General features: G+C 39.0%; 1 protein-coding gene and 1 non-coding gene across 6 annotated transcripts in view; one reads left to right on the top strand and one right to left on the bottom strand.

Moving 5' to 3' along the window:
* Positions 1 to 2180: 2180 nt before the first annotated feature.
* Heph (hephaestin) overlaps positions 2181 to 24478 on the top strand; it is a 92581-nt gene continuing 70283 nt past the window's right edge. For 2 of the 5 annotated variants that reach the window (XM_058578119.1, XM_046440354.2), the window contains exons 1-8: positions 2181 to 2527; positions 4912 to 4957; positions 6629 to 6704; positions 13611 to 13807; positions 17023 to 17267; positions 19904 to 20116; positions 21628 to 21810; positions 22959 to 23213. In XM_058578119.1, the coding sequence (XP_058434102.1) occupies positions 13632 to 13807; positions 17023 to 17267; positions 19904 to 20116; positions 21628 to 21810; positions 22959 to 23213 (1072 nt within the window). In that variant the 5' untranslated portion in view covers positions 2181 to 2527; positions 4912 to 4957; positions 6629 to 6704; positions 13611 to 13631. Of the gene's footprint in view, positions 2528 to 3814; positions 4060 to 4911; positions 4958 to 6628; positions 6705 to 13610; positions 13808 to 17022; positions 17268 to 19903; positions 20117 to 21627; positions 21811 to 22958; positions 23214 to 24478 lie in introns of those variants that run through there. The other 3 variants (XM_058578113.1, XM_058578124.1, XM_058578110.1) reach the window with 3 other exon arrangements.
* On the bottom strand, positions 8234 to 8306 carry Trnal-caa (transfer RNA leucine (anticodon CAA)). Its single transcript has one exon. It is a non-coding gene; the product is annotated as a tRNA-Leu (tRNA).

The raw sequence follows: 24478 nt of genomic DNA, 5'->3' as shown, positions 1-24478 counted from the left end.
TTCTATGAGATCAACTTCTTAGTTTATATAAATGAGTGTGAACATATGGCAACCCTAGTCTTTCTAACTCCAAACCCCATACTTTTCTCACCAGACAGTGTTGCCCTAATTATGAAATTTCTGGGATCATCTTGTCTTTGAATTACCCTAGGGCCATGCCCTTCTGATGGTCCATACTGGAGTAACCTGAAAATGTTGATTAAATAGATGAATAAATGAAGGCATTGATTAGTGACAGACTTAAGACTTGAAGCCCCGTTAAGAATCTTCTGATCTTGTGCTTCTCATAATGTGCTTTCAGTGTCCTGGAGGTTTATTTTTGGTGCATCAAGTTTAACCACATTGCCTGGGAGTGCAGGCCTACCAAGTATGCTGCTTACCTGGGTCCCTTTGGTCATACCCATTTCCTCTCTCCCTCCCAGGTTACTAGAATAACCCTACTTTCATCTATTTTGTTTGTTTATTTACTTTTATTTTTTTAGTAGTGGAGATTGAACCCAGGGGCTATTTACCACTGAGCTACATCTCTAGTCCTTTTTAATTTATATTTTGAGAAAGGATCTTTCTAAGTCACTGAGAGGCTTGCTAGTTTGTTGAGTCTGGCCTTGAATTTGTCATCTTCTTGCCTCAGCCTCTCTAGTTGTGGGGATTGCAGGCCTGTGCCATCACGTTCAGCTACTGTGGGCTCTTTAGTAGCATAAGTAGAATGCAAAGCCAACATTCTTAAATCATTCTTCCTTTTAGTCATAAATTACAATAACTGGCATTAATAAGGAAATGATAATTTAGATTTATTTATTTATCATCAAAAATTAAGCTGGGTGCGGTGGTGCACACCTGTAATCTCAGTGGCTCTGGGGGTTGAGGAGGAGGATCACAAATTCAAACCCAGTCTCTGCAACTTAGTGAGGCCCTCACCAACTTAGTAAGACCCCATCTCCAAATAAAAAATAAAAAGGCTGAGAATGTGGCTCAGTGTTTAAGTGCCCCTAGGCTCAATCCCTAGCAAACCCCCACAATATTAAAACAACTCCAATTTTTTTCTTTATTGTGCCAGTCACTGTGTTAATATGTAATAGTATATGTATAATTTTATTTGTTTCCTCAAAATATTCATATGAAATAGTTATTTTTTTATGTATTTATTTTTTAATTTTAGGTGGACACAATATCTTTATTTTGCTTTTATGTGGTGCTGAGAATTGAACCCAGTGCCCCACGCATGCTAGGCGAGCATGCTACCACTTGAGCCACATCCCCAGCCCTGAAATAGTTATTTTTATCCCCATTTTACAGAAGTTAAAACTGAATTTAGAGAGATAAACTACTTTTCCAAGGTTGTAGATTCAGGAAATGCCAGAATTGGATTGCAATCCAAGATGTCTCATTCCATTTTATTTATTTATTTTAAAAAATATTTTTAGTTGTAGATTGACAAAATCCTTTTATTTTGTTTATTTACTTTTATGTGGTGCTGGGGATTGAACCCAGGGCCTCACATGTGCTAGGCAAGCGCTCTGCCACTGAGCCACAACCACAGCCCCCTCATTCCATTTTAGTGATAGTGATGTCATATTTCAAATGGCTATATTATAAAAGAAGTCTATGAGGAGCTGTCAATTCTTGCCTGATGCTTGTTTTTTGTAGTGAATTTATTATTATTATACATATATACTTTATGGGTTACACTGCAGATTTGAGTAATTATGACATATAGAAACTTTATGTTCTCCAAATAAAATATTTACTAAACTACCTTCTACAAGAAAAATTTGCCAACCCCTCATCTACTTAAAAATGCTTTTCAAGTGACTCCTGAGATCAGGCAACAGACATGTGCCTGGGATTTTCAGAAGAGGTGGGCACCATGTGTCCTTTCAATGAAATTGGTGAATAAATAATACAAGTCCGGAAATCTGGCCTAGCTGGCCTTCCGCAGTCTTCACTGTGTTGACTCAAGAGCGTCTATAATGACCTGTTTCTTGTTGTCTTTCATGAGTCAGAGGAGAGGCCTTATCCCTTCCCCTTCCTGTCATAAATGCCTTAGAGACTGGACTTGGATCCCAGGTTAATGGGTTTGGTTCCCTCCTTCCCTCTTCAGCTTCAAGGTCCACATCTGTGCCAGGCAGAGATAATCCCAGGTGCTGCCGTGGCCTGATTCAGCTTCCTTTAACTGACCACTGAGCTTTTCTGAGGGCTGAGGCTAGTGGCTCCTCCCTTTTCTTTACTGGAGTGTTCACTTTGTTTGGCCTGGGCTGCAATCCATGGGGCAGCTCCTAAGTGTCTGAGCACTCTTAAGAACTTCTAGAGTTTTATTACCCAGACTTTGCCCCACCAGCTCAGTCTTCTTTCTGAAAGTCCTTTTTCCCTGGACCCTGCTCCAGACTCTTTAAATCTGGGAGACGAAAATGTGTCGGCTTATCTGAAGAACAGCATCTGTTCCTAGCCAAGATCTCTTCATCACAAAGTAAGGATACCAGGTGGTAGGACTACCATTATACCTGTCATCTTCCTAGACCTGTGTCTGGTGAGTAAATGCTGTTCTTTCCGAAGAATGGGGTATTCTGGCTTATCTCCATGAATTATTCCCCACCCATTCTTTCCTTATACCTTGCATCTTTGTACACTGCTTTCTCTTCTACTCTTAATATTTAGAATGTGCCTTCTTTATGGAATCTGGGATATTTAATTTTACAGATCTGGGAGTCTCCATATCTGATTCGAGGCCTTCTTTATATAAATAGAAAGAGGCTCTGAGAAGAGAAGGTCCTGGGCCAAAACCACATAGCAGTATTGCCAAAGCAAGATCCCAAAGCAAGCTGGGACCTAGGTCATTTTATTCAGGCCAGTCATTTTTCACTAACTTTTCTTTCTAGCAGGAAGAGGGATGACCTCGGAGTTTAAACAAATCCAGATTTCAGTTTCACCCTAAAGTTTTAAGGCCTATTTTCTTTTTAAAATTATTTCTAATTTTATTGGGATGTCTTAGTTTTCAGGCTGTTGGCAAACCTATTAATCTGGGATATCTTCTAGTTCCATCTGATTCCATCAGACAGAAAATGTTATTAAACAAATCCAGTGGTGACTGGTGGTCACTCAATAATTAAGTAAGCCACCTCAATGGAGCTACTTCTCTCCCTAGTAGCACAGTATGGTAGTGCCAAACCTAAGAGTCTAGTCAGATTCAGTACAAGTTCCCCCTTTTACTTCTTAAATGTGTGACCTTGAACAAGTTACCTTTCCTCTACAAGCTTCATTTACCTCAGTTGTAAAACATGGAGACTTACAATACCTAGTTCACAAGATAATTGTGAGACTTAAATGAGACAATGCACATAAATTGGACCAGCTGTTTGTTTTCTTGCTAGTTTTATTTGTATCTATTACTAACCAGACATGACTATGGATAATAGACAGTGCTGTTAATTGTACTTCTGAGCAAAAGGAAGTTGAAGCTGATGGAGATTCTTCCCATATCTAGTAATTCTTATAAAGGACCCATTTGTCTTTTTCTGTCTCTTCTTGTGTTAGCTGGGGCTTGAACCGAGGGCCTCCAGAATGCTAGGTAAGCACTCTATCATTGAACTATATCCCCAGCACAGCCTACTTCTTAAATGGGACTGTTGGAATCTGCCTGCGGGCTTGGCTGTCCCCTCTGACTGTGCATTCCCTTCCTGGCTCAGTAAAAACCAACTAGTAAGCTGCGATAACAGAATGCAGCCCACCTCCTTGTAATTCCTCTTGTTCAGATCCTAACCAGGATTTGGAAAACACCCGGATATGGTCAAAGAACCATCCCGGGTTTTGTACCAAACCAGGCCCCGGAACAGGACATTCCTGTAGTTTAGTTTCTGGAAAAGAGGGCACCCAGCTCTGTCCCCTCCCCCATTCCACACACCCCAGTAATCCCCGCCAAACTGGAGTCCCGGACTTAATTTATGAGAAAGGCCCTGTAACCCAGGATACTGAGTGAACAGGGCTGGCAGGCTCAGGCTGGGGTCTGCAGTTCAGCATCAATGGACCGCTGACATGAATATGGAAGGGTTTTCTCTAGCAAAGGTAAGCTTTCTTTCCTCTTTCCAAACAACCTCATCTGTCTTCCTATGCAAAAATCCTTATTCAGCTGGGGTTAGGGAAGTCCTGGGCTGGTGGAAGAGAAAGTCAGTTGGAAAGAAGTTAGAGGAAGTTTGGCTGGGTGCAGAGGGAAGTTACAGGACACAATAGGCTCCTTTTGTCTCTCCAAAATGGCCAGGATCACACTGGTTTGACTGTTTCTGGGACAAGTCTGGAGTCATACAAAAGAGATCATTTTCCTGTTGAAACAGCTTGCTCATCTTCTGTCTCCTAGGTTGGGGAGACTTTTTTTTAGGGGAAGAACCTAAAGACTGCGTAAATGGGAGGTGCAAACCCTTGAAAGCATTCATGCTTGGTTTCATATTTTAAGACCAGTTAGTCACAGAGTAAGCCAATAACTGATAGTTGAACTAAATTAAAAGTCTAAATTAATTTTTCACTCTTACTGTCTAAATAGCAGGGATCTTTTAGTAAACATGGGTTCAAATTCTGGCTTTGCTAGTAACTGGCTGTGTGACTTTGAACAAACCCCTTTATCACTCAGTTTTCTATATATATCACCAAAAAAGATGGTTTCTAAAGATTTATTTGAATGTGTGGATCTATAATGCATTCAGTTTCTCATCCCTGAGTGTCTATTATATGTCAAACAAGTCCTTTGTTGGGGACTCAAATATCCATTATTTTGTTTGAGCCTCAAAACTACCATTTTTGGGATGAGAAAACTGAGCCTCAGATAGATGAAAATAATTTATTGAAAGATCATATAGCTCTTATAGACAAGAGATGGTATTTGAATTAAGGTCTTTAAATTCAGTATATTTTTTTTAATCACAGGGTGAAGAAAGAGCAACAAAGAGTTAAGAAAGCAGAGAACCAAAAGGTGAAACTTTATTTAACTTTTTTAGTTGTAGATGGGCACAATACCTTTATTTATTTATTTTTATGTGGTGCTGAGGATAGATCCTAGGGCCTTACACATGCTAGGCAAGTGCTCTACCACTGAACCACAACCCCAGCCCCCCAAAATAAATCTTGATGGAGAGTGTTATTAGGAAGACTTCTGAGAAATTGGAGACAGGGTCCCAAGGGTACCTCAGCCTTCTTATTTAGTTGAGTGGTCTTTTGTCTGAGATGAGCCTGTTCAGTCCAGTGTACCCACCTTAGAAAGGGAAATGGAGAGAGAAGGAAAAGAGAATTGTCACATTAAAGGAACAACTTGCAAATTCTAGGGAAAACAGTGATGCAAATCATGATGAATGATGATGACCAAGCCCAGGTGACACTGGGGATGGATGACAGGAAGGAAAAGCTGGGAAAGGCTTGACTTAATTGTGGTTGACCTTCTCTCCAGGTTGAAATAAGGTCTCAGTACACATTATTTAAACTTATGTCCTATTCCCAGAAGCCCAGAAATTCTCTTTAGCTTTTCCTTTCTTTGAATGTCTCTTCTTTCTGCCTTCATTTTGAGTTTAAAATTTTTCCTTTTACTTTTTCCGAGGATTCTTGCTCACCTTACCTATTTCATTTTTCCTTTTCTCTTGCCCTTTTCCTTTTCTGGGGGTTTAGAAAAGAAAAGTATGCTTGCCCAAGTGAAAAGTTTGGACACAAATTTCTTTTTTTTTAATATTTATTTTTTTATTTGTAGTTGGGCACAATACCTTTATTTACTTATGTATTTATTTTTATGTGGTGCTGAGGATCGAACCCAGGGCCTTGCACATGCAAGGTGAGTGCTCTACTGCTGAGCCACAACCCCAGCCCGAGGAATTTTGCATCTTTCATCTCATTTGAACTTCATAACCTTCTAATGAGGGGCCTAAGGTAGATATTATCCCCATTTAAGAGATGGGGAAACTTAAGCTCAGAAAGTTAGATGACTTGCTCAAGGTCATATAATGAATAAACAGTGAATCCAGAACTGGCACCAATATATTTTCTGGTGCCTGAACTCTTTCCACTTTACTATGAAATAACCAAGTATTTCTCAAGGAGTTTATGTATTCTTTCTTTTTTCTGCTCTTAAAGTGTATGATTGAACCAAATTAAACAACAACAACAACAGCAGCAGCACCACCACCACCACCAGCAGCAACTATGACAAATTCAGCCTTGGGGAGAAAGAAAGGAAGTCAGTAATTAGAAGGAAGAAAAACTAATATTTATCAGGTGCCTACTAAGTCCTGGTTACTGTATAAAGTTACTACATATAAACATAGCTGAAAACAGTACTTAAACCTAAGTTTGTCTGAATCCTCTTCCATACTGAGGATTGAACCCAGGGGTGTTCTACCACCAAGCTACTTCCCCAGCTCTTTTATTTTATTTTTGGTACCAGGAATTTAACCCAGGGGCACTTTATCACTGAACCACATCTCCAGCCTTTTTTTTATTTTGAAGACAGGGTCTCAGTAAATTGCTTGGGGCCTTGCTAAATGGCTGAGGCTGGCTTTGAACTTGCGATCCTCCTTTCTCAGCCTCTGGAGCCTCTGGGATTACAGGAGTGCATCACTGCACCTGGATTAATTTTTTTTTTTTTTTAATTTTGAGACAGGATCTTGCTAAGTTGCTGAGGCTTGCCTGGAACTTGTGGTCTCCTGCCTCAGCCTCACGAGGCACTGGAATTACAGGTATGAACCACAGTGCTCGGCTTGACTGTGTGTATTTTTATACCCATATTCATGTGTCTGTATGGTTAGAATGTTTCACTGTATATCATAAATTTAAGAGTATATACATATTTGTGACTGTTCATAAAATGGCAAAGCTCTGGGCTAGGGTATATAGTTCATTGTTAGAATGCTTGCCTAGCATGCACAGACCTTGAGATTGATTCCTAGCACCACAAACCAAACCAAAACAAAACAAACAAAAAGGTAAAGTTTTTTTTTTTTTTTAGCTATGACAGGTTCCATTTCTATATCTGCTCTGTCTCTCTCTTCCTCTGTTTCCCTCTCTCCCTTTCCCCCACTCAACCCCATACTGGAGAGTGAATCTAGGGATGCTTTACCACTGGCTACATCCCTGTCTTTTTATTTTATTTTATTCTTTTATTTTAAGACTAGGTCTCTCTAGTAGCACAAACTGGCCTCAAACATAGAATTCTCCTGTCCCAGACTCCTGAGTAACTGAAATTATAGGCATGTACCACTGTGCCTGGCTATTTTCTTATTTGTAATAGTAACAGCCACTAAAAATTTTTGGCCACTTGTGCACTTAAGCACTTATTTGTGTTTTGTGCTCTTGGAGGTATTAATTCATTTTATCCACACAACCTTATGAAACAGCTAATAGTATTAAAGATGAAGACTTCTATAGCTAGAGTAATAAAGCATAACTAGGTCACAGTGCTAGGTAGTGTGATTTTTCAAGCCTGTGTCCAGGATACAAATGTGGACTCCTTATCTCACAAGATTTTCAGAATTAAATAAGATGGCAAATATGAGGAACATTGTTAAGTGGAAACTGCTAGGTGAATGCTAGGTAGCATTTTTCCCAGGTTCTATTGCCTAAGCCCTTTGGACCCTTAGTCACCACCTGTGAATGCTTGTTCATTGTATGCTGCAGGTCTGTATACTAGTTTCTCCTGGGAATATTTCCAAGCTTACCATGTGCTTCTCCAATTGTGGAACTCTTACCTGGGCCAGTTTTCTCTCTAGATAGTAAGTTCAATGCACAACTGTCTTGCTGATACCTTTCTGAAAAGGAAGCTTGAATATGGTCATGTTGCATTCAGATTTGTAATGAACAAAGAACACTCCTTCCTGTTGAAGGTTCCAAGGAATGGCTATTTGTGTGACCATATATGGTCCTGTATGTAGATGCATGTGAGTATATCTGTATTTTATTAGTGAATATGAGTATTGGCATCATGTGAGAGCTGGAATAACTCTGAGAACTCATTCTATATTATATTATTTTTTTACTAGAGGTTATACCAGGGGTGCTTAATCACTGAGCCACATTGCCAGCCCTTTAAACATTTTTTTTTCTAATTTTGATACAGGGCCCCAAAAGTTGATGAGGCTGGCCTCAGACTTGTAATACTCCTGCCTCAGCTTTCCTAGCCACTGGGATTACAGGCATGTGCCACTGTGCCTGACTAGACCACATTTTTTATATTTCTATATTTGTGCATTTGTGTGTGTGTGTGTGTGTGGGGGGGTACTCGGGATTGAACCCAGGGCCTTGTGCATTTGAGGCAAGCACTCTACCAACTGAGCTATATCCCCAGACCTCATTTGTGCATTTTTTTTAGATTGTAAAATTTTGATGACTCTCAAAAAACAAGAACTATGTCATTTAGCTATATATTCCATTATTTATTTATTTAAATTTTGAGTCAGGATATTTCTAAGTTGCTGAGTCTGGACTCAGATTTATGATCTTCCTGTCTCAATCTCCTGAGTTGCTTCGATTATGGGCATACACCATCACACTTGGCTATTGTAGTATTATTATTATTATTAGTTTTGGTACCAGGGATTGACCTCAGGGGCACTTGACAACTGAGTCACATCCCCAACTCTATTTTGTGTTTTATTTAGACAGTGTCTCACTGAGTTGTTTAGGTCCTCACTTTTGCTGAAGCTGGTTTTGAACTCGTAATCCTCCTGCCTCAACCTGCTGAGCTGCTGGGATTACAGGTGTGCACCACTGCACCTGGCTATTGTATTATTTTATAGATGGGAAACTTAGCTTCATTAAGGTGAAAAAACTTGCCTAAACTCACTCTTTAAACCAGTGGCAGAACTTGGACTAGAGCCAACTAGAGCCAACATTAGCAATAGTTGTTATGGCCCACTTACTGGGCCTTCATCACCACATCTGGCAATAAATACACAGAGATCTCTATGACATGACATCCACTCTCAAAGAGTTTGTAGGCCAATCTAGGAGATGAAGGTATTTATCAGGCAGCTCAGAAATGTAATGATACAAAGTCTGGTTTAATTCAGTTGAGTGCTATACAGAGTAAGTAGCTTTTCAAAGGGCAGTGATATGGAGAAGCTGGAGATGACCTTCTGGAATAGTTGGAAAATAAGTTAGCTCTTGAAGTAGAAATACAGAAATTATGGTTTGTGGGAGACGTAAGGAAAAATTAACAGACTGTATCCAGGATTGAGAAGGTACAGAAAGAAACTAGTAGTGACTATCTTCCACGTTCCAAACTGATTTCACCAGAGGCCTTTCATGTAAGTTTTCTGATTTGTTTCTCCAAGGTGATATTATTATACCAACTTCACAGATGAGAAAATAGTTTCAAAGTTGTAAAATAATACCCAAGGCTAGAAAAACAATCAGTGCAAGAGCCAGATTTTTGAAAGAAGAACCCCCAAACAGATCCTCCCTTACATTAAGGGCTTTCCTCTTCCTCCTCCTCCTCCTTCTTTTTTTTTTGGTACTGGGAATTGAACTGGGGGGCACTTTACCACTGAGCTACATTCTTGGCACTTTTTACTTTTTATTTTGAGAAAAGGTCTTGCTAAGTTGTTTATGGCCTTGGGAATTTGCTGAGGCTGGCCTTGAACTTGCAATCCTCATATCTCAGCTTCCTGAGTTGCTGGGATTACAGGTGTGTGCTACTGTGTCTCGTTCATCAAGGACTTTCTGAAAAATGTAATTTGGAGACTATGGAGTAACACTTGTATGATTGCTGTGTATGGAGAGACCTGAGAGTTTGTAAGGAAGTCTGTTGTTTTTTTTTTAATCAGGGTAAATAAATGGGCCTAGCTGGGGTACATTTCTGGGACTTTCCTATCCATATATAAATCAGTGCATAGCTTTTAATTTCTTATGGTGTGTGTGTTGTGTTGGGGATTTAATTTCTATTTAATAGTCACTATTTCTGGGCTGGGCAGGTAGCTCACTCTCATGTATAAGGTCCTAAGTTCCGTTCCCAGAGCCAGAAAGAAAAAAGTCCCTCTTTCATGTGCTTGTGTTGAAGATTTAGTGAAATAATTTTTATAATCCACTGAACATGGTATTTTGTATGTGGCGATCTTGCAATGAATGGTAACTATCATCATCATCATTATTATTATCTCTATGTATGTATGTCTATTTCTAATGTGATCTCAATCACATGTAATTGTGTATTTTAAAGGGTGTGTATTTTTTCCTAGATATAGCTTGGATTTGGGCATATGCATGTTTTCTGTGCATATACATGAGTGTCCAACTATGTTTTCATGGAAGGTAGTATGGCATGGCAATTAAGATCATAGGTGCTGGAGTCATACTCCCTGGGATCAAATCCCAACTCTACCGATTGTTAACTAGATGGCCTTGGGCAAATTACTTTACACCTCTGTTCTGCAGTTCCTCCACTGTAATATGGGGATAATAATAGGCATCTATTTCATAGAGTGGTTGTGAGGATTAAGTGATTTAATCTATGCAAAACACCTAGAATTGTTGTACCATGAACACACAAAAAATACTGATTTATTATTATTATTATTATTATTCTAAAGGTGACTAAGTCTCTGTGTGACTGTGGTTCTATATGTGTTTGCAAATGTATTTAGCTCTACCTTTAAGTAATACCACATATGCCTGTGTATGCAAATATGTGTATATGTGTGTTTATGTGATGTTGTTTTTGTTTCTGAGTTTGGCTAGCTGTGTAATGATATGAAAGCTTTATTCCCAGCCCCCAAAATATAATTTTCTGGTTTATAATGCTGAAATAAGGGGTTAGGAAGCTTGGGTCTAATTCTGAGTCTGAATTGGACCTGTGAAATGGGTTTATACATAGCCTTTGGGATCTGCAAAGAACATTTCTTCTGAAAAATTCAATATATTTCCTGCATTTACTCTTAATTTTTTGTACTGGGGATTGAGCTCAGGATTGCTCAACTGCTGAACCATATCCCCAGCCCTTTTCATTTTTTTAATTTCAAGACAGAATCTCACTAAATTGCTTCAGGGCTCACTAAATTGATGAGGCTAGTCTTAACTTTCGATCCTTTTGCTTCAGCCTCCAAAGTTGCTGGGATTACAGGTGCCACCATGCTCAGCTCTCTCATTTGTTTTTTATTTCATTTTAAACTTTTTAAAATAACTTTATTTATTTTAATATTTAGAATATTTTCTTTTATTATTTTAATTAATTAATTAATTAATTTTAATTAGGTACATATGACAGCAGAATGCATTTTGATTAATTGTACAATTGCAGAACAACTTTTCATTTCTCTGGTTGTATACCATGTAGCATCACACTATATGTGTAGTCATACATGTACCTAGGGTAATGATGTCCATCTCATTCCACCATCTTTCCTGCCCCCATACCCTCACCCCTCTTTTCCCCCCCTTTGCCCCATCAAAGTTCCTCCATTTCCCCATGTCCCTCCCATTATTGAATCAGCATCCATTTATCAGAAAGAATATTTGGCCTTTGTTTTTTGGGGGATATGCTTACTTTTCTTAGTATGATATTCTCCAACTTCATCCATTTACCTGCAAATGCCATAATTTTATTCTCTTTTAATGCTGAGTAACATTCTATTGTTATATAGACCACCATTTCTTTATCCATCATCTATTGAAGGGCATCTCGGTTGCTTCCACAGTTTAGTTATTGTGAAATGAGCTGCTATAAGCATTAATGTGGCTGCATTACTATAGTGTTCTAAGTCTTTTGGATATGGACCAAGGAGAGGGATAGCTGGGTCAAATGGTGGTTCCATTTCAGGTTTTCTTTTTTTAAATATTTTTTTTAGTTGTTGATGGACCTTTATTTTATTCATTTGTTTATATATGGTGCTGAGGATTGAACTCAGTGCTTCACACATGTGAGGCAAGCACTCTGCCACTGAGCCACCACTTCAGCCCCCCCCATTTGAGGTTTTCTAAGGAATCTCCGTACTGCTTTCCATATTGGCTGCAGCAATTTGCAGTCCCACCAGCAGTGTATGACTGTGCCTTTTCCCCCACATTCTCACCAACATTTATTGTTGTCTGTATTATTGATAACTGACATTCTGACTGGAGTAAGATGAAATCTTAGAGTAGTTCTGATTTGCATTTCTGTAATTACTAGAGATGTTGAAATTTTTTTTCATATATTTGTTGATCAAATGTGTATCTTCTTCTGAGAAGTGTGTGTTTAGCTCCTTAGCCCATTTATTGATTGGGTTTTTTTTTGTTACATTTTTTGAGACCTTTATATACCCTGGGGTTTAGTGCTCTATCTGACTTGTGTGTGGCAAAAATTTGCTCCCAAAATGTAGGCTCTCTCTTTAACTCATTGATTGTTTCTTTTGTTGAGAAGAAGGTTTTTAGTTTGAGTCCATCCCATTTATTAGTTCTTGATTTTATTTCTTGAGCTTTAGGAGACTTGTTAAGGAAGTCAGGGAAATCAATGAAATTTAAACAAAAGAAACAATTCAAAAAACTGACAAAACAAAAAGCTGGTTCTTTGAAAAAATATATTTATTTATTTTTATGGGGTGCTGAGGATCAAACCCAGTGCCTCACATGTGCTAGGCAAGTTCTCTACCACTGAGCCACAACTGCAGCCCTCATTTTAAACTTTTTTGAAGTTTTGCATGTTAATGCATGCAAAATATGCAAAAATCCTAACTTTATAGGTCAATATATTTTTACCAAATTAATATACAATCTAACTGGCATATAGTTCAAGAAACCAGATATTGGAAGCATTTACCCTCTTCCCTAATGCTACCTCCTCCTCCTCCTCCTCCTCCTCCTCCTCCTTTTTCTTTTGTGGTGCTGGGAATGGAACTCCAGGCCTCACATATGCTAGGCAAATGCTCTGTCACTGAACTACCCTCCCCCTCTACCCCCATCCTTAATTCTAATAGCATAAATTACTTTTCTGTGATTTTGTATTTTATATCAAATAAGCAATACAGTATTTATGCTTTTGTGTCTCATTTCTTTCTGCAACATTACATTTGTGAGAATTATCCATATTGCAAGCAGTTGTACTTTTGTTTATTATTATTGCCATATAGAATTCCATTGTATGAATAAAATGCAATTTACTCATCATTTTAGTATTCTTGAACATTTTGGCTGTTTCTATTTTGGGTCTTGTAAATGTATTTTGATGAATTTTTATTTGTTTCTCAACACAATTTACAAATGATGAGAAGTGGCAGCAATGAGTCTTCCCTTTCTGCCTATGGGAAACAGGCAAAAGAAGAATTAGTGACTTGATATAAGTACCAAGTGAGTCTATGTGACTTAATCAGACATTTGGTGCCTCTTTCCTGATCCCTGGGCCAGAGCATATTTTTACTTCTATACTTTGAAGGAACAAAATTAAGATTTCTGTTCTGAAGGAAGTGATACGTGACTTGCAGTACAGGTGACTTTTTAACTTTGTCCTCCAATATCCCATCTTTAGAGATCACTGAATATTTGTTGAATTGAAAGGAATCAGGTAAGATCAAGAAACTGGGCTAATTGGGATTTGCTCTTTTAGTCACTCCATCTGGCCTTTGTCTCTTCAGTTTTCCAGACACATGCAAAACCCTTTTCTTCTCTTTCTTCCATACCAGCAGCTTTCATTTGCCAGAAAAATGTGGCCCATGGAGCCAGGTCACCTCCTTTGGGCTCTGTTGTTTATGCAATCCTTGTGGCCTCTACTGACGGATGGGGCCACTCGAGTCTACTACCTGGGCATCCAGGATGTACAGTGGAACTATGCTCCCAAGGGAAGAAATGTTATTACAAACCAGACTCTGGACAGTGACTCGTAAGTTTAATCTCTTATGGTATTAGAGTTGGAGTTGTAGATGGAGGGGGACACCACTGATATTAGGAAATGGCCTATTGTTTGTTTGTTTTTGCTGTGTGTGTGCGCGTGCGTGGTGCTGGGAATCAAATCCAGAGCCTAACACTTGCTAGGCAGGTACTCTACCAGTGAGCTACATCCCCAGCCCTTTTTATTTGTTATTTTATCACAGGGTCTCCCTAAGTTGTCCAGCTGGTCTTGACTTTGTGATCCTGCTGCCTCAGCTTCCTGAGTAGCTGGGATTACAGATGTGTAATACCATACCTGGCTAAGAGGTACCCTTTGTCTTTTTTTTGTGTGTGGTACTGTGGATTAAACCCAAGAAGGGATTAACTACTGAGCCATATCCCCAGCCCTTTTTATTTTTTATTTTGAAACAAGTTCTCACTAAGTTGCTTAGGACCTCACTAACTTTCTGAGGCTGGTTTTGAACTTTTGAGCCTTCTGCCTCAGCTTCCTGAGTTGCTGGGATTATAGGTGTGTGCCACTACACCCAGCAGAGATGCCCTTTTGAGGATCCTTTCCCAGGATGTGGTAGCAGCCAGCTCCCAATTTCTCTAGGCCATACACAAAGAAGCTGGCTTCCTGGGAAGAGAGCTACTTAACTCAGGATCATTTGAAGTCTACTTTTCCATACCAAGGTGCCTCAGCATTTTTAGACTCCTAAAGATAATTCCATATTTCCTTGATTCTAATAGACTTATTAAAAAACATGGAATACATATAGTTTTTGAGAGATGTGTGTGGTGGAGTAATCCTCCCATAGTTTGGTGAAATTATTCTGATTTTAGATATGTGAAAATGTGAAAAAATAAGGTAAGTCTTTTTTTTGTGGTACTGGGGATTATAAGGTAAGTCTTATAAGGAAGGAAATGATAGTAATAGTTATCACTAATGTAACACTCTGTGGCAGGTACCATACTAGACATTTACAAACTCTGACTCTTTTAATTTCTACAACAACTCTAGAAAGTAAGTATGAAAAAAGTATATATATATATATATATATATATATATATATATATATATATATATACATACACACACACACATACATACATATGTAAGTATGATATGTGTATAGGTATATGCATGTATATACATTTATTGCAGTGTTAGGGATTGAATCTGGGGCTTTTCATATGCTAAGCATGTACTATATCACTGAGCCATATCCTCAACCCCAATGTCCTCATTTTATAGATAAGAAAACTGAGGCTCATTGGGGTCAAGTGATTTGTCCAAGTCTTACAATAATAAAGACTTAGAATTTGAAACTAGGTAATGTAGTTTCAAGGCTGGTATTCTTCTCACTGTTCTGCCTCTCACAGGATTAATGACAGATCAACCTTTCTTTTACTTTTATTTTATGGTACTGGAGATTGAGCCCAGGGATGTTTTACCAATGAGCTACATCCCCATCCCAACACTTTTTTTAAAAAAAATTGAGACAGGGTCTTTTTGAGTTGCTTAGGTCCTCACTAATCATGGCTGGACTTGAACTTGCGTTACTTCTGCCTCAGTCTCCTGAGTCATTGGAATTAAAGGCATGTGCCACCAAACCCAGCCCTGGCTATTTTTTTTTTCTGTGCAGGGGATCACCCCAGGGCCTTGTATATACTAGGCAAACACTCTACCACTAAGCCATATCTCCAGCTCTTTGGCTAACTTTTCTTGATCTTAGAAACTTGCTGGTTTTCCACAAATATCTGTTGGAAAGTATTAATGAATGTTTTAAAGAATGTTTTGTTATCATGACTCACTTTATTTCTCCAAAGCCTCAGAGTTTTTTAAACTTCACTATAACTTTTCTGAGCTCTCTTGAAGAATTATCGCGGGAATAGCAGCTCTGCATTTTATTCTTTTCTTACTTTACTTCTTTTTATGATGCTGGTGACTGAACCCAGGATCTCATGCATGGTAGGCAAGCACTCTGTGGTAACACCTGACCCAAGCATTGTCTTTTTTGACACAATCTACCCATTTAATTTTGGAGTCACAGTCATTGTATTAAAATTTTCCTTGAGGGAATAACTTTGCTGTCCTCATCCCTGAGGCAATAAAATTTATTGAGCTTTTGCAGTTTTCCAAGGACTGTCTGACTCTCTTTAGTATTTGTTATTATTATTATTGTTATTATTATTATTTTGTGATACTGGGAATTGAACCCAAAGCCTTGCCAATGCCAGGCAAATACTCTATCAATCACTGAGCTACATCCCAGCCCTTTATTTTGTGAAGGGTCTGTCTAAATTTACCAAAGATGGCCTTGAACTTGTGATCCTCCTGCCTCAGGCTCCTGAGTGGCTGAGATTACAGATTTGCCACCATGTCCTGCTCCTAAATTCTTAGTTTTTAAAATATATTTTAATACCAGGGATTGAATACAAGGGAATGTAATCATTCAGTCACATCTCCAGCCCTTTTAAATTTTTTAAAAAAATTTTTAGACGGAGTCTCACTAAATTGCTGAGGCTGGCCTTGAACTTGTAATCCTCCTGACTCAGCCTCAGGAGTCACTAGGATTACAAAAGCATCATCATGCCCTGCTCCATAAATTCTTTATGTATTTTAATTCTTTTTTTCTTGTTGGGCTAGGAATAAAATCCAGAGTGCAAAGCATGCATTCAGCCACTGAGCTACACCCTTGGCCCTATATTTTAATCCTTTTGTCACCAATAACAATTGTCTGACTTAGATACAGTGATAATCTTCATTTTACAGATGGGGAAATTGAACACAGACAAATAACTTGTTCCACATCCCACAAATTTGGAAGTGGTAGAACTGGGATTTAATCCAAGTGGCCTGGCTCTAGAATTTGTGGTCATAACCACTATGCTCTAAGGCTCTCCAAATATAGCAAGATGATGCTAAAACCACATCAATGGGAAATTGATCACTCAAAAGAGTCAGTGCAATAGTCTCCATGACTATATATCAGGTTGAACCATATGAAATTACCATTTGAGGTGGTTAGAAAATGGTCAAATATCATTAATTTCATATGCTTCAACTTATAACTTCGCATTTTTTCTCACAGTTAAACCTAAAGGTTTCCTCTTGTTTGTCCTAAACAAAGTTGGAAACATTTTTGTCAGCCTTCTCTGGAAATGGAACCTCCAGCAGTTTGAAGATGGTGAAAAATATTGTAACTCTCTTTTCTTCTTTCCCAGAGTGGCTTCCAGTTTTCTCAAGTCAGATAAGAACCGGATTGGGAGCACTTACAAGAAGACCATCTATAGAGAATACAAGGATGACTCATACATGGAAGAAGTAGCCCAGCCTGACTGGTTGGGCTTCTTGGGGCCAGTGTTACATGGTGAGGTGGGGGATGTCATCCTTATCCACCTGAAGAATTTTGCAGCTCGTCCTTATACTATCCATCCCCATGGTGTTTTCTATGAGAAAGATTCAGAAGGTAAACCAGTTCATCCTTTGTTTCTCCCACTAGCAACAAATATTTTTCCTTTATTGCCATGTGAGAAGGAAGAGCTAGGAACAAGAATGAACTTTTCTTATTTATTTATCTGAAGTGGCAAAGACTTTGTTCATAGTAAACATTGCTGGAAACTGGCATCAGTTCTGTTTTTCATACATTGTGTGACTTCAGCAAGTCACTGCTCCTCTCTAGGCTTCAGATTCCTTATCAGCAATGTGAAGATACAATCTGAAGACTGAACCCAGAGGTGCTTTACCAGGAAGCTATATCCCCAAATCCTTTTCATTTTTCTGTTGAGACAGTCTCACTAAATTGCCCACTAGTCTTAAAAGGTATGATCTACCTGCCTCAGCCTGCTGAGCTTCTGGGAGTACAGGTGTGTGCCAAGTGCCCAGCTACAGTTTGTTTTGTTTAGTTTTTAATCACAAATAGGTGGTTGAATAGCATTTCAGTAGAATATTTGAGTATACTTTGAAAAGTGAAGTGTGCTGTTAATATAGGGAGTGTTATTTTAATTACATAGTTTTCTAAAAGGTCCAGATTCTTTTTTTCATAAGTATTTTTTAGTTGTAGCTGACACAATACATTTGTTTATTTATTTATTTATTATTTTAAAAATTATATATTTATTTTAGTTGTAAATGGACCTATATTTTATTTATATGTGGTACTGAGACTCGAACCCAGAGCCTCACACATTCTAGGCAAGTGCTCTACCACTGAGCTATAACCCCAGCCCCTATTTATTTATTTTTATGTGCTGCTGAGGATTGAACCTAGGGCCTCACACGTGCTAGGCGAGTGATTTACTGCTGAACCACAACCGCAGCCCCAAGGTCCAGATTCTTTAAAGAGGGAATTTGGCTTATTTTTTGGCATAGTTTTCAATTTTTAAAATTATTTTTATTTATTTTTTGTTGTTTGTTACTAGGGATTGAACCCTGGGGTACTTCACCACTGAGCTGCCCCACCAGCCCTTTTTATTTTGAGATATGGGCTGCTTGTTAAGTTTCTGAGGCTGGCCTCGTTTGAACTTGAAATCCTCCTACCTCAGTTGGCCAAATTAATGGGATTATAGGCATGCACAACTGTACCCTGATGGTTTATTCTTCTGCTTCTCCCACTATTTAAGGCCTAGAGGCCTATAATACAGAAGTGAGTGAGGAGAATAAAGAGGTAAGTCAGAAGACCCTACTTACTTTGTGGTGAGGATGCAGAGAAGGGGAAACACATGTTCACTGTCAGTGAGAGTGTAAATTAATACAGGTATTATGTAAAAGTATGAAAGGCCCTCAAAAACTAAAAATAGACCAGGTGTGGTAGGGCTCATGTGTAAAATCCCAGCAACTTGGGAGGCTGAGGCAGGAGGAATGCAATTTCGAGGTCAGCCTCAGCAACTTAATGACTCTCAGCAACTTAGCAAGACTCTGTCTCAAAAATAAAAAAAAAAAGGTTGGGGATGTGGCTCAGTGATAAAGCACTCCTAGATTCAATTCCAGTAACAAAAAACCAACCAACCGAAAAAAAAAAAAAAACCCACAAAAAATAAACCCTAGAAATAGAACTATCCTACTATCTAGCAATCCCATTATTGGGTATGTGCTTAAAGGAAATTAAATCAGCGGGATGTAGAGACACCTGCACTTCTATTTTTATAGCAGTACTTATCACAATAGCCAGGGTATGAAATCATCGTAAATGGCTATCAACAGATGAATTTTTAAAGAAAATGTGGTATAGGGCTGTGGATGTGTCTAAGTGATAGAACGGTTACCCAGCAGGTATAAGGCCGTAAGTTTCATTGTCAGCAACACACACACACACACACACACACAAATTGTAGTATGTATATATAATGGAATACTATTTGCCCCTAAAAAGGAGATCATGTCTTTTGTTACAACATGAATGGAACGAGTCATGCACAGAATTAGACCAGGCACAGAAAGACAAGTACCTCATGATTTTACTCATGTGGAATCTAAAACAGTTGATGTCATAGAAGTTGAGAGTAGACTATTAGTCACCATAGAATGGAAAGAGCAGCCGGCTAGGGGAATTCAGGAGAGGTTGCTAAATGGGTACAATGTTACAGTTAGGAGAAAAAAGTTCTGGTTTTCTATGGTACAGCAGGGTGACTATGCTAACAATTAATGAATTGTATATTTCAAGAGTTGCAAAGGAGAATTTTGAATGTTCTCTCTATAAAGAAATGATAAGAATTTAAAGTAATTGATATGGAACAAAGACAGAAGATCCTAATTTGGCCATTAAATCTTTAGACTGAAATTCTGTTTATCTGCATTTTGTTTTCCAAAGTGAGTGCTTGAAGGGAGGGAATTCTGATTTCTCTCTTGCTTCCATGCTGGCCTCTGCTTTGTCCTAGAGCACTACTAGAGTAGGCCACGTAACACTTTGTCCTGCCACAGCTTCTTCCCCAATGGCTATCTCATCACGCATCCAGGATATGAAGACTGCTGTACTGGACCTTAGAATCTAATGTTCCTCAAGACTGGACCTATATGCCCTATATGTCTGCCTTCTCTTGGTTTCTGTATTTGCCATGCTCCCTCTCACTCACCTTGATACTAGGCATGTACACTTTCATTCTTTAGGTTCCTTGTATCCAGATGGTTCTTCTGGGCTGCTGAAAGCTGATGACTCTGTTCCCCCAGGAGGCAGCCATACCTACAACTGGACCATTCCAGAAGGTCATGCACCCACCAGTGCTGACCCAGCATGCCTCACTTGGATCTACCATTCTCATGTAGATGCTCCACGAGACATTGCCACTGGCCTCATTGGACCCCTTGTCACCTGTAAAAAAGGTACAGGCCCCTAGGATAAACTATGAGATACAGTTTGCGACATCTGAGAGAAGCAATGATGTGGTTGAACTACCTTCATGTTGGGCAGTGGCTTGAGGAGTATTATGTCATCACCCTTGTTTATTTATAGAAACAACCCTGCCAAACTCATTTTCCATTATTTTTTTCTATCCATTATGTTTTTAAATTGGCTTATTTTTGTACCAGCAATTGAGCCCAGGGGGGCTTAAACTCTGAGTAACATCCTCAGGCCTTTTTATGTTTTAATTTGAAACAGGATCTTGCTAAGTTTCTTAGGGCCTTGCTGAGTTGCTGAGACTGACTTTGAATTTGTAATCCTCCTACCTCAGCCTTCTAGTAGCTGGGATTATAGGTGTGTACCACTACAACTGGATTTAAATTGATTTTTTTAAATTGGTGAATTATAATTATGCACAATACTGGGATTCATTATGCCATATTTGCATGTAATATAATTTGATCAATTTTGTTCCCCAGTACCTTACTTTTCCCTTCCTGCCTCCCTCCCCTGATCAATAGCTATACTCCTATTATTTTTTAATTAATGAATTATAATTATGTACATAAGTGGAAGTCATTGTGGTATATTTGTACATGAACACAGTGTAATTTGGAATATTTGGTTCTCCATTACTCCCTCATGAACTCTCTTCCTCCCTCTCTAAAACAAAACCAAAACTAAAACCAAACCCCCCCCAAACAAAAACAGGAGCACAAATTTGTTTCTTATATCATTCTTTTGATATTTATTTTTTAGAAGTAGTTGGACATGACACCTTAATTTTCTTTATTTATTTTTATGTGGTGCTGAGGATTGAACCCAGTGCCTCACATGTGCTAGGCAAGCACTGTACCACTGAGCCACAATCCCAGCCCCTCTTATTTCACTTTTAAAACTCAAATTAGTGATAATGGGAGTCTAGTCACTTTGAAGTAAGAAATATGGTAAGAGTATAGGTGAGGACAGGATTGAAAGTGTGCCCATCAGGGTCTGCTAAGGATTAAAAACTTGATTGGGCATAGGATATGCTGAAGGAATAGTCAGGCCTGGAGATTAGGGTATGGCAGGGTATGGTCAGGTTCAAGCCTTGGGTTGAAAACATAGGCAAGGATGGTGGGAGGGAGTTTGGAAATGGAAATTAGCATCGGAAGGCTTTATTTTTGCTTTTCTGTTGCTAACAGAATTTGAAAGCCCCATTTCTTCTTATTCTTTTCTTCTGAATACTTTTTGGAGCTTACTTTTGCTAAGGAAAGGAGGTTCTTTTTTCTTTTCTTGTAGTGCTGGGAATTGAACCCAGGGCCTTGTGCATGCAAGGCAAGTACTCTACCAACTGTGCTATATCCCCTGGCCCTGGAAAGGAGGTTCTTTTTTGTTTGTAGTACTGAGGATTGAACCCAGGGCCTTGTGCATGCAAGGCAAGCACTCTACCAACTGAGCTATATCCCCAGCCTAAGGAGGTTTTTAAGAGCACCTTTCATACTTGCCCTAGGAACCCTGGTTGGGAATGCCCCTCCTCGGCGGCAGGATGTGGACCATAGTTTCTTCCTGCTCTTCAGTGTGGTGGATGAAAACCTTAGCTGGCACCTTGATGAGAACATTGCCACTTACTGCTCAGACCCTGCCTCAGTGGACAAAGAAGATGAGGCCTTTCAAGACAGCAACAGGATGCATGGTGAGCTCCAGTGAAGTGGCTACCTTGTGACAGTAGACACTAATGGAGAGTCTCCATTGGAGGTTACACATACTTGGTTCTTCTTAATGCTCACAAGGACCAGGTGTAGATGGCTTCTCTGTTTTGCGTGGAAGACAGGGAGGTTTCCAGCATTATGAATCAGATCAAGGCCACAGCTAAAATTCCATCCCTGATCTCTGTGTGGACTATGTTCCTGCTGTTAGGCTACCCTGCCTCATAATGTGGAATAGCCAAAGCTATTGATTCCAAAGTCATATTCTGTGCCCTTATTTACTTTAGTGAGTGTTGCTCACTAATACAATTAATTAATATCACTCTGTTTTTTTTAGAAAATATAAGCTGGAAGAATTTTCCACTTGGAGAAAAATGGTTGCTTTCAAGATACTTGCTTATATTCCCCATCCTATTCTGGGCTTATGTTTATAAGGGAAGTGGCTGTATTAATTAAATTAAAAACAAAGTAAGGACACGAAAGCCCAGAGGCATGAGAAGAGAACTGATTTTAAGAATAGAAACAAGTTGGCTTTGCTTTTGTTAATTAAAGAAGTGTGTGTGTGTGTGTGTGTGTGTGTGTGTTTTACCTTTGGTGACAGGGGTGGGCTCAAAGCCAGACAACCTCAAGAGGAGCTGAATGCTCAGAGGAAAGATGTAAAGGATGGCTTAGGCAGTTCAGATTTCTCTTGGGCTTTATAAAAATTGATTATAATAGCCATTATAATTAGTCTGCTAATGTGACACTTGTCCTGTGGAAATTTCAAAAGGGTTGAAAGGAAAACCTGAAAGGAAGGAACAGCCAGGAAAATGACCCCATTCCCCAGAGAGCTTCCTCAGATTGCTGGTTTGGAATATTGGCTTTCCCACTTAATAGCTCTGTGGTCTTTACAGAAAAGTAACTTCAACCTTTTTGAGTTTTGGTTTTCTCACTATTTTGAATGACACTAATGATATTTGTGTACTTCCCGGAGCTCTTTGTAATATTTAAATGATATAATGCATGTATGGTCAGTACAGTGTGTTCTTCAAAAACCTCATTTAAATGTTATCAATTGTTGTTGTCAGATGGAAAGGCTTCTCCATTGGTTTGTCCTTTTCTAATACTGGTATTTCCTTTGGGTTTTCTTTTGCAGCAATCAATGGCTTTGTCTTTGGGAACTTACCAGAGCTGAGCATGTGTGCACAGAAGCATGTGGCCTGGCATTTATTTGGCATGGGCAATGAAGTGGATGTCCACACAGCTTTCTTCCATGGACAGATGCTGACCACCCGTGGACACCGCACTGATGTGGCTCACATCTTTCCAGCTACTTTTGTGACTGCTGAGATGGTTCCTCAGAAGCTTGGCACTTGGTTAATTAGCTGTCAAGTGAACAGTCACTTGCAAAGTGAGATCCACCATTTCCGATTCTTGGCATACAGGAATGAGGAGTCAATACTTGTTGATAGAAGGTTGGGCTTCTGGGTTGGGGCCATGAGATAGGTCTTCCAGGAGAGGCATTTTGGTATAAATGGTGAAACATTAAACTAGAAGTCAGGGTCCCTAGGTTCTTTCTTGGCTCTGCCATTAGCTTGCCAAGTAACCTGGACATGTATCTCTTTGGGTTTAAGCTTCCCCTCTTGAACAGAAGATGGCCCATGGTTGGATAGGTAGGCTTTCAAGCTGCTTTTCTTTTTTTTCTAAGCATTGTAAAGGAACTAAGGTCTGGAATTTTTTTCAGTTGATTAAATGTGCTCAGAATGGCAGATTAAAGGAGAGTAAGGTTTCTGCAGGTCATCATGGAGTATTGAAATGAAGTTTCAGAGAGAAAGTAATGAATGACACTCTAGTTTGGACCTAACAGCAAGAGGGCTATAAGGTTTTGTGTCAGAGGAAAATAGTTAAAGTAATGTTATTGTGCATCAAGGATCATCAGAGGGGAGAAAAAACACATGAGGCAATGTAAAGAGCACTAGATAAGTGATTAGAAATTTTGAGTTGTAAACTCATTCTTTTTTTTTTAAGAGAGAGAGAATTTTAATATTTATTTTTTTAGTTTTCGGCGGACACAACATCTTTGTTTGTATGTGGTGCTGAGGATCGAACCTGGGCCGCACGCATGCGAGCCACATCCCCAGCCCTGTAAACTCATTCTTATGAAAAATTTACTGTAATGATTTTGGTCAAGTTCCTTCCCATTTCTAGTACTCATTCGCCCCTTTGTAAAATGGGGGAGTTGGTCTAAATAGCCTCTAAAATATTTAGCTATTACTCTCTAGAATTATTTGATGTATGATGAATTAGGAGGTTACTGGGAAAGTTCTATGTGAATATGTGAAATATTTGAGAAGGTGAGGAGTTACAGAGTGGTAGGATAATGAAATCCTGGGTGTAGCTTTGAGAAAATAGAGGGCAGTTACATGTACTCCATATATCTAGGATCTGTCCTTGGTCCAAAACGTACCTGGGTAAGAGGGCAAATATGGATTTGGGTTAGGGATGCAACATAATAATGGAACAGCATGGACCTAGGAATGAGAGATCTGGATTCAAATCCTAGTGACACCACTTGCTTACCCACCTTGATAAGTTTGGAAGATGGTAATAATGATTCATTCCATCCTCATAGAGCTGTAATTAGGTTACAGATATTAATATGATTTTAAATCTGAC

This window comes from Marmota monax, unplaced genomic scaffold (assembly GCF_021218885.2).
Source record: "Marmota monax isolate L192 unplaced genomic scaffold, Marmota_monax_Labrador192_F-V1.1 WCK01_AAM20220418_F8-fsc00134, whole genome shotgun sequence".
In the NCBI taxonomy this organism is placed as follows: domain Eukaryota; kingdom Metazoa; phylum Chordata; class Mammalia; order Rodentia; family Sciuridae; genus Marmota; species Marmota monax.
Note: the sequence above shows the minus strand (reverse complement) of the source record. Positions and strands in the feature narration are given on the sequence as shown.